The sequence below is a fragment of the Homalodisca vitripennis genome, chromosome 4, assembly GCF_021130785.1.
Source record: "Homalodisca vitripennis isolate AUS2020 chromosome 4, UT_GWSS_2.1, whole genome shotgun sequence".
Classification (NCBI taxonomy): Eukaryota; Metazoa; Arthropoda; class Insecta; order Hemiptera; family Cicadellidae; genus Homalodisca; species Homalodisca vitripennis.
Window position 1 is genome coordinate 136,866,023 of NC_060210.1, and position 11,249 is coordinate 136,877,271.

The 11,249-nt window shown below is 31.2% G+C and overlaps 1 protein-coding gene across 1 annotated transcript; it reads left to right on the forward strand.

The window, feature by feature from the left end:
• Positions 1 to 511: 511 nt before the first annotated feature.
• LOC124361495 (CLIP domain-containing serine protease 2-like) lies at positions 512 to 8,099 on the forward strand. Its single transcript, XM_046815551.1, has 6 exons — positions 512 to 677; positions 969 to 1,097; positions 2,110 to 2,239; positions 3,993 to 4,174; positions 4,569 to 4,664; positions 6,676 to 8,099. Exons 1-6 carry the CDS (start codon positions 590 to 592, stop codon positions 7,017 to 7,019), a joined length of 969 nt encoding a protein of 322 aa, XP_046671507.1. The 5' UTR covers positions 512 to 589; the 3' UTR covers positions 7,020 to 8,099.
• The last annotated feature ends 3,150 nt before the right edge of the window (positions 8,100 to 11,249 follow it).

An 11,249-nucleotide genomic window follows, 5' to 3' on the forward strand; every position in this document is an offset into this window, starting at 1 on the left:
AGCGGTAAGCGGGTGTTGAATTAGAATCTTTTTTTAAGAATCAAGTAGGCGAAGTTTCTTAATATATTGTTAAATCTATTTTTGCAGTATCTGATAGAATACAAGAGCGACTGGTGTCACGCAAGTGGTACAAATATTATTTTCCCAGGCGCAAACTAAATTCTGCTAATCTACATTTCCCAATATAAGGCGTAGATTACACTTGTGTTGATTCGTCATAAGGACTACCTAGTAGAAATGATAATTACATTCAAAGGCGATAAAGTATGATTCGGTAGTTTGAAATCAATTCAATATAGTACGGAGTACTATGCTACGTCTGTAATGAATTTAATTTACGTGTTCTGTGGTAACGATACGAATTATTTGAGAGCATTGAATACAACTTGTGCGATAAATGCATAAGTAATAAAAATCATTTTAAATCGGTAAATAAAAGTCTATACTTAATGGTTAATTAAACGTTCCATTGGTTCCATTGTTATTAACAAACGTTTGAACGTGTAGCAATAGAGTTATTTGTATATTTGAATTGATTGCCTATCTCAGCTTATTCAGTCAGACTTGATTAATTGAAGCAATCATTAGAATGCATGTTTCACATTTGCTAATAGCAATTGTTTTATTGTGTAGTATTTGTCTAGTATATACATGTTCAGGTTCAGAAATTAATGAGGGTACGTAAGTCTTAAATGAAAATCACTGTATTCATGCAATAATATTTAGATTGAATGTTAAAAAATACGTTTCCTAATTAATCTGCTGTATTTGGAAATTATAAAAATTGTTTTAAATAATTAAAATGTATAAAAAAGAATACTTTTAGACAATATTTGTACGAAAATAGTTTTAAATATTTTTGATTGTCTACTGATATACTATAGGTTCCGTCTTTATGTATTCAATAAATGTAGAAATATAATCAAATATACGTAGTAAATCCCATAAGTTTTTCATTTACATTTCAGATATTAGGTTACATAAAAATTATCACCTGATAAATGACCGGACGTGTGGACTTGTTTATCATAATCGTATCGTTGGAGGTAAAAACGCAAGGATCGGTCAATTTCCTTGGATGGCACAAATAAAACTAGGTGAGTGTTTCAGTTTAATGAGTTTTATATTTGTTTAAATTGATATGTTGAACAATGACTAATGACTAATAATGACTAATGATTAGTACGTGTGAAAAAGGTTTAAACTATATTATTTATTATAGAACATTTTTTGTACATAATTACGAGCAGTGATTGATAGAGTAATACATTAAAACGTTTATAAGTTATGCCATTATATAGCAGATAATAGCTAAGAGATTACTTATATAACTGACGAATATGCAGCATAAAAACAATTAAAATATTGTTTAGGATAAAGGAATAGATGGATGAATTAGAAAAATAACTAGATTATTCATTTGTATGATTTTTTTAGAATTTTCGAATATCATAAGTCTAGGGATAAAGGCCCATAGCAATCGTACAGTAGTTCTGTTTTAAGGATCAACTTCAGCTTACAAGATTAAACAGGACGGACTTAAATGTAAAAAGTAATTTATTTGCATTGGATTATTCCAGAAAACATTTTCGTTTAGACATTTTAAAGTGTCCAAGAGTTCAAAATATGTTTTTTCTGGTATATGCCTCAGAGAATAAAACAGGGTTTGCACGAGAATTGAACTATCCAGATGGGAGAACTTCGACTAATCCTTTGGGTTGTGTCGACTAGTAGCTACTTATCAGTTATTGTTAAGACTAATTGTTAATATTCTATTAGACTAAAACAATTGCTAAACAACGAAACATTAATAGCCTTCAGATATTGAGGTAATCGTACATAATGTAGAGGGATAGGCTGGTGTGTGTTACAGATTTGAGTCTTCTTGGATGTTTTCCTCAACATACCATCTTACCATATCTTATCGTCATTTCCCCTACACCTATCTAAAAGCCAAAGTATTTGACTTGTAGATGTACTTGTAGTAAGTACTTGACATGTTCAAATCAACTTCTTTTTTAAGTTAAGAGTTAATAATATTTCGACCAACATTTAAAATTTTTCTGACCTTTTCATTTCTCATATTAAAAGGGATGATTTATTTCATAGGTTGGGAAGAAAATGAAAGCTCAAGTTCTATCCAAAATCGGTGGTTCTTCGTAATCTGTGGTGGGGTGATTGTGAATAAATTTTATGTTCTGTCAGCTGCTCATTGTATCCTTGACACGAATTCATATTCGTAAGTAAACAAACATGACCTTAATTTTAAGGTTTAACTAATTATTTAAATCTCATAGATATATGTTTGGTTACTTTAAATTAAACTTTAGTTACTACGAGTATTGATGTAACGTTTTTATTTTGCACAAACGTTTGAATTAGGTAAGAAATATTTGTGCAATACAAATACATTTTAGTTCTCTTATAAAAACAAAATATTTTTATTAAATTTGCTGCACACCACAATTTACCTCATATACGGAAAAATCGTAAAGAATAATTGAAATAAGATGTTGAGATTAACATAGTCCCCTAAAATCGCTGAATATAATACAATGTCCCAAAAACATAAAGTACCTTGTTAACCTGATTGAATGTTTTGAGAATTAGTGTTATTTGGTTTTTCAAAATTTTGCACCCTCAGGCACTGAAATTATTTAGTTGTGGTTAAAAACAAAGCATCTTGGTTAAAACCGTATCAGACTGTAAATAACTCAACGTATTTTGTGTTGTGTTTGATCCGTTATCTTGACTCAGCCATTGGCTTGACGAAACCTATAATAAACTTGAATTATTTAAGATTATTAGTGAAAACTTCAGTATATGCTACTCTTAGGCTCATGATTTTATACCGTAACAAATCATGCGAACCAATTTTTATATTGTTCAAGACAACAGTATGAAGTATGGGTTAACGAGGCTGGCTGAAATGTTAGACATTCTCTAAGTATAGTTATGACTTATGGCTAGCATTTTGTCACTCAATTAGGAATCTGCTATTCTCAAGACACGAATTAGTTCGCAGTATATTTGATCTTACATGGTTGTTTAGTGGAATTACACCTTTATATACAGTTACATATAGTTAAAACTAATCTAATAGAGTTCTGTGTAATGTAATACACTTTTCATGTAGTGGTGAAGGTGAAGAAACAATTGTTCATTAATATGGTTACCAATGAATTTTCGATTATTTCAGTTCTTTTCTATTTATGTACTTTCTCTTTCACTTTACTACCAATATAGATGTTTAAATTCATTATTATATCAGGTTGACTAATTTTATTGTGCCATTTAGTACTCCAATATAGCTAGCTGTGTATTTGAAAATTATCATATTTCTTGAAAAATTTATACTGTACATAAATCATTATACATATTAATTTTTATGACATCATATTTAATTATTGATCCTTTTCAGTTTTTTAAATAAACATTTCTTTATTACAATTACTTGGTTTAAACGAATTTCAGGATTATCTTCAGTTTAAATTCATTTGATACCCAAGTCTGGCCAGACGTAAGTGTATAGAGTAAATATATAGTATTAAAAAGGGCGATTAGAAAGTAAGTTGCAGCTCATCTTCACTTTTTGTTATGTTAGATATATATACGATATGTTTGCGGCAATCTTACTAGCTACAAAATGTTACACTAATAATGATAGCATTTAAATTTTTGACTCTCATTAGACAAGGGGATGAGGGGCAACTGAAAATTTTCATATGGCACTTATAGTTTTGCAACATACCATTTTAAAGGTATTGATTAGTAAATAAAAAAATAAACTTAAAGAATTGAAATCGGACAACTCTACTCTATATAAAGAATAATTTTGGTCAATTAAAGGTTAAAAATTGAGTACTCTGAAAAAACTTCTAACGAGAATGTAGTGTTAATTGTTAAATCTTACGCGCGTTTACAAAAGTTATAAAGATAAATTTTTATTGTAGTATAGTGGGATAAAATATTACAAATTCACGTTGTTCCAGGTTAGGTATCGCGTTGGGTGAACATACTACTAACCAAGATCCAGATTGCGAACAGAACGTGTGTGCACCAAGGGTACAATACAGAGCCATAGAGAGAATAATAAAGCATTCAGAGCACGATGGTTCAAAATTTTTAAACGATATTGCATTAATTCGCCTAAGAAATCCTATAAAATTTAATGGTATGAGGTACTAATTTGTACATATTTATATTCTAAGATATTTTTAGCGCATTGATTAGTAAAAAAGTATTTTAAAGAAATAAATAGTAATAAACATTAAAAACTAGTATACTATATATATATACTCTAAATGTGCTTGAAATTTTGGTTTGGAATCTTGATTTTCCTTTCATGTCCCCATTAATTTCTTGTCATTATGAGAATTTCTACGAAAGTTGGAAACTGCCGTATAATTTTGAGTTTTAAATTTTTACATAGTTAAAGTGAATTATTCCAAAATTTTAGTTCATCGAGTTTTTTTTATCAAATGTACGATCCATATTTTTCTGGGCGTATAACCTTTAAAAGAAAAAAAAAAAGATTTTTAAAATATCCTTATATTTTCTGCCTGCAGATTACGTAAAGCCAATATGCTTGGTTACTGACGACCAGGGTTTAAACTTCACGAACGAATATGCAGAGGTCGCAGGATGGGGTGTGACAAGTCCAGGTAATTTTGGCAATTATTAGTTTGTAAGTACCTTAAATGCTGAGTACGTTCAGTAATTAGCATGTTAAATGTAATAAGTTAATCAAGTCGTAAAAATGACAGACAGACAAACATTAGAAAGAAAAATGAACTTTGCACCGAACCCCTAGTGATAGTTAAATAAGATATACGAAATTTCAGGTTTATAACCCCATTTAATTCTTGCGATACCACCCTCAGTTTTAGGCTTTACTAGCATTCAGCCAAATTCCATGGAGGGACTTTGCCATCATCACACAGGATGATGTTTGTAATTTGTAGAACACAAGATTCTTGGAAAAACAGTTTTTTCGTAATATCTGTGTACCTCAGACTAAGATATTGTTCTATATTATTTGAGGCATTTATTTATATTGAAGTACATCGAAAGGAACTTCTCCCTGTTAGTAGTTTACAATACCAGAATTTTATAAATATAAAGATGTTAATATAACATTATCGTATCATATGAATGGTACTAATCTGGCATGTATAACACAGACCATAGATTTTTTCTTGTTTAGTTCCAGATCTCTGATAAACGCCCCCACATTCTCCTAGGACAGTTTCTATACTTTTATTTTCTCGAGCGGCTGATATAGCCATTTCGGGGAGCCCCTTTTTGTTGAATAGTGTGTGAATAAAGTGTAGAGTTAAATTAGTAATAAAGTTAATCAAAACATATTTCTTCGCCCATAATGACAGACACCTTAAAATCCTATAAATCATAAAAACGAATATTTTTTCAATGCGTCATTAGTAGAGGAATTACACCTGAAAGACATTAAATAATTAGATTCGAATTTAATGTATTAATTTTGCTGTAACGTGTAGTTTAATGTATATCTCAAGAATTTTCTTATATGAAGATTTAAAATTTGTCCTATTTTGATCATTCATTCTTGTTAGATACACTGCATATTTTGATCCTTTACTTGACACCATCTATCTGACAAATGGTGCTACATTGATAAGTTCAGGACTTAATACCAATCATCACAATGACATACCATTTAATTCTACACAGAGCCATTGAATCTGTTGTAAGGTGAACTGAAGTGCCCCTCAGTCCGAGCTGCACGGTACTGAGATATAATTTTCCTCGTTAATGTAATCATAAAAATGTATTGCAATTGCTTCATTAGTAAGAGAATATGAAATAATGGTGAAGGATTTTGATACTTTTATAGATTCAAAACCACTGTAAATCCAATATTTTACACTGTTTTATAGTTTATATTAATAAGGTTTACAAATATCTATGAAGTTTTGGTTTAGAATATAGTTTGATTAGAAAACATTAATTGGGTCACATACGTGTATTATGAACGGATGTTGGAACCATGTGTTAATTTAAGTTAAATAGGACAAAATGCAAGCAAATCATTCATTCAGAAACTATAGCATATTTTAATTTTATTCAATGCTAACAATATCAAAACAAATATTGTTGTCTTCCAGGTTGAAATTGGCAAGTAGTACAACTTAAAATTTAATTCAAAATAAACTTTGATTCAGTTATTATAAGAATTGTAGGAATATTATAATTTTATCCCAATAAGTATAGTTCATTATTTTATTATTTCTTTAGGGGTGGCACTTGTTCAGGAAATTGAGGTGTAACCTTTCTAGTCTTTTCACAATCAAAACATGTAACATAGCACCCACCGTAATATAATGGTTCCTCCAATAAACTTTTGCTTTCACTTAAAACTTTGTTATATTTTTTTAGTTAATATATGATGAGTGCTTAGCATTCTATTTAGCATATTATATAGTTTTAATTGGAAACTTAAACCCAAAATATGGTATTCTACAGTTTAACGGTTGCCATTTTGTTTCGAAAATGAATTCACTAAATTGTTTTACTACTGAGGGTATATACCTTATATTTAATTTGATAAAGGTGAAATAGTATTAATAAATAGTGATAGTAGATTTCTTATGATTTATTAGAACTATTAATTTGCTAACACGGCTTTGATTATTTCAGAAATAAATGAGAAGTCAAATGTTCTTCAGACTCTTAAGCTTAAAATTGGGCCAGAAGACTATTGTTCAGCTTTGTATTGCAGAGCTATGGCATTTAAAAATATTTCAACAGAAAATCCACCGAAAAAAACTGTGATTTGTATTGGAAATGAAGTTGGTAAAGATACTTGCAGAGGGGACTCGGGTGGCCCTGCGATGAAGGTTTTGATCAAGGATGGTCAGCCAAGATATTTCCTTATTGGTATTTTATCAGCAGGGTCGACCATCTGTGCCAACGGATCAGGAGCGTTCTTTACCGATGTTTCTAAGTACCTCAGATGGATACTGGACAATATACAGCCTTAAAAAACACTTAAATGTCAAGGACAGTACAAAACCTTCGCTGATAACGATACTGATTGCACCGTTAAGCCAAAGGTGAACCTATGTGATGCACGGATCAAAGAAACCGCCTCTGAGCTGATAGAACCGTCCCATTCTGTTCAAAATGACGGCATATTTCATCAACCTCCACCCTGGCCCGTTCATTAATAGGTGGTAAATAAATCAATATCCCCATGAGTAGGATTTATTCTTTAATGAGCACTTGGCGAAGCTTCTTCTTCCTATCAGGATAACGGGAATTTAATATATCTCTTGTGATTAAGAAGGAATGCCGTTGATATGCTATATTTTATGTTCCTAATGTACCTCAGTGTATATTTTCACACCATTATCTATATCGATAAAAAAAAATTCATAACATCATTCGTATTCAATGCTTGTTTACACGTCACATAAATGGTTATTCGTTTTGTTTAAATTTTATGTAGGCCTAGAGCATGTTGTGTCTCTAACCAAAATGTTACGGTATTAAAATGTTATTTGCGTCATAATTTTATAGTCACTGTACCTTTTCTATGAACTGACTACTGAGAAGGCGGTGTGGTGGTAAGTGTGTTTTTTTGTATAGGGAGTGGAAAATAAGAGGTAAAATTATTATTAAACTTGTAATGGTTCATTTGATGCATAAGAAATTACAGATATGTAATCCTTAAGTTTTCTGGAGTAAATGTATCTTTTGCGTTTAATTTATGGTGAAAAAAAGTTTTCTATACAAACAATTATAGCTTTTTTCCTTCACAAAATGAGAAAGGAATAAGAAATGATGTGAGAACTGTATATATCGATGTGACTTGTAACTTTCTGTAGGAATATGTATTCGTGTTAGATATTATTAGATTATTATTAGAATGTATTGTTTTATTAACATTTAATATTACTCAAAATTATGTTTTTCAGGATATAATTAAGAAATTAATTAATGTAGATAACAATATTTTAAAGTAAGTGAAAGAATAGTATCAATACGTATTAGTATATAACATATAAATACTTTTATTTTTATTCAATACAATGAACAATAAATAAAGTAAATATTATTGAGGTAATTGTTTTACTTGCGTATGTCTTATAATAAATTATTTAACTTCAGGGTATTTATTGATTTAATACTTGGTTTGCATAGCACATTTATGTAAGCATCAGATCCAACCTCACCGTGTTAGGCTTAATTGTTAACTCAACTAATACGGTTTTCCTTCAATAAAATGTTACATAAAACATAAGAAAACATACAAAAATGTATTTTATATTCTTGGGTGGCCGGAGCTTACAATTTGGTGACCTTAATAACTCATAATAATATTAAACATACTGTTACACATTATACTTCAAAAAGTCATAACCTAAGCATATTTTGTAATGTTGCGTGTCATTCACATTATAGTATATTATATTAGCAGTTCATCACGGCTTCGCACGCAATTCTCTACTGAACAATAGGGGCATCGTGGACGTACTGTTTTTAATGGACAATCTAAAAGCTCTTGAGTTAGTAGTCCGGTCAATTTTGACATTGACCTTTGCAAAAATTCCCAGAAAGCTGAAAATGTGTATAGATGTTAGTGAAACCATTGTTATGAAATTGTAAAAATTCCCCATCGATCCCGTGTCTGCAAAATTTTATATTCAAGGTCAAATTTCACAAAAATTGGTTTTTTGAATTTGTCAGCTAATCGGTTAGTTTTATGAAAAAATATTTCAAACAAAAATTGTAGATCATGCAATTATCTACAAAAATGTTCCTTATACTTTTTTCATAACACTAACCCTTTTTGAGAAAAAACCATTACAAAATTTTCTTAAGCTGTATTGTCTATACTGTGGACACGTTTCCACGCCACCTATGAGGTAGTGTACCTAGCGCGATCTTTTTAATGTGGTTTCCCCAGTAGGCATATTCCACAGTCTATTCCAGTAAAATTTAATGAACTTTTGGTTATTCTTCTTCTTTTCAGTCGTTGCACTCTTGTTAGTGTGGTCGTTGTCGATCAGGTACAGCTCGAGTGACAAGTCCCGTTATACTTGGTTGTAAACATATTTCATTCATCATTATTGTCACTAATTATTTCCTCTTCTTCCCCTCCATCTTCTTCTCTCTCTATTTCTTCTTCTTCCTCATCTTCTTGAGTAGACGTAAATTGTACTAACAGCGATACATCAGTTGTCGTCGTTCATGTAAAAACCTTCTTCTGTTGGAGATTCAACCTTTGAACACGATTGGCCTTGACAAAGTGGTACACGCTAGTGAACAAACTAATTCTACTTTTTTGCAGCTGCATCTTAAGTTACACCCTTTTTGAAGTTGCAAAAAACAGAATTAAGGTTTTCTGGTGCAGGTTAAAGAAGTGTGTGGGTTGGTTCCAATGCATTATTGACATCCTTCCAACCCCATTATTCTGGGTATAGTTGATTACCAAGCCACACCTGAACCTAGTAATATACAGGATAAAACTGTTGGTGAGCGGAAGCTGTGATTTGAGGAAGGCAAGCTAATTGCACGTGTTTGTTTTGCAAAAGATAAAAATGTAATTTGTCTATCAAAGTAATTTTTTGGAGCTCCATATACAGACACAGGATTTCTGGTGAAGAGTTGATATCTTGGAAAGCTTGTGCACAAGTAATAAAAAAATTGTTGTTTTACCCCTTCGAAACATTGCCGATGTTTTATCACAGCCAGTCATAGCATGTAAAAACTGTATATGATTGAACCGATTGATTATCTTCCCGAATAATTGCTGCAGCAGTTGATAGGGCCTTCATTGATTTTCTTTGCCTTTAGGTTTTATCAATCTAAGCTTGAATGATAATATTATTATAATTAACAAGAAAACATACAATGTTAATTGTCCTAGTAACAATAATTGCAACAATAATGACTCTATTACTATAATTTAACTTCAATCGTAATTGAATTTTTCTTTTATCAACACTTACGTTTTTACAAATATTTTCTAATTCTTCTAACGTAAACTGGCAGTCATCATGGCGAGATACAATGCTTCATCTTGAGGACGGCCGACTTAGCCTCCAGTGGTCGTCTTTAAAAATGATACAAAGCAATCATTATGGTACTTAGCTTCAGCAGTGACTAAATCGTGTTCAAACTCTATGCGAGCAACAATAGTTTTTGCGGTGTCAACAGAACAAGACTGAGCTGATTTCATAACTGAGTCTTTAAATGAAAGAGTTATAACGTTACAAATTTTACGACGAGAGATCTGTGCTTGTTACTTTTTGTATTCCTCACTCAACTCGTCGCCGAAAAATAAAGAACAATTTTTAAAAGAAAAATATGGCTCACTTACATGTGCTCTAGTACGAGGAGGACTTTTTGAGAGGTACTAGCTGATTCCTCTTCATGTTGCCATTTCGCTACTGCAATTGTACTCTTTCTATTGTATTGTTTGCGACACTGCACATGATTTGTCGCTGAATTTACATTCTTCAAGTAATCAGTAAATTGATTCTCCCCTTGAATACTCACGTTAAGTAACGTCTTCATGCCACGATCAACAATAACATATTCACTTGAAGATAAAAGTTTAGTGCAAATAAAACACTCTTGCGACATATTTGAGTGAATACAGCACAAACTTTAACAGAGAATATTTGAAATAGCTCTGTGTTTTCACTACGAAGGAATTTTCAAGACTAACGGTGATTTAGGTGCGACCTCAAGAAAAGCAGGTGGACGGAACGGTCACTCGAACATTGGAATGACAGGAAGATCCCTTAAAATTAGGGACTCCGTTTTTTTAATATCATATTCTCAGAATTATCGGTCAATATGAATGTATTAGTCACGCAGACTTATAGTTTTGCTTATATTACACGCCCAATGATATCATAGGCAGCTTAGTCGTGCTTATTATGGACAATACAGCGTAAGAAAGTTTGTAATTGTTTTTTTCTCAAAAATGGTTAGTGTTATGATAAAAAGCATAAGGAGCAATCTTGTATGATCTACAATGTTTGTTTCAAATATTTTTTCATAAAACTAATAGTTTCGCTGAAAAATTCAAAAAGCCAATTTTTGTGAAATTTAACCTTGAATAAAAATATTAGCAGACATGGGATCGATGGGGACTTTTCACAATTTCATAAAAATGGTATCCCTAACATCTATGCAAATTTTCTGCTTTCTGGGAATTAATGCAAAGTTACCCCTATTTTTTGGCTAAATTGACCGGA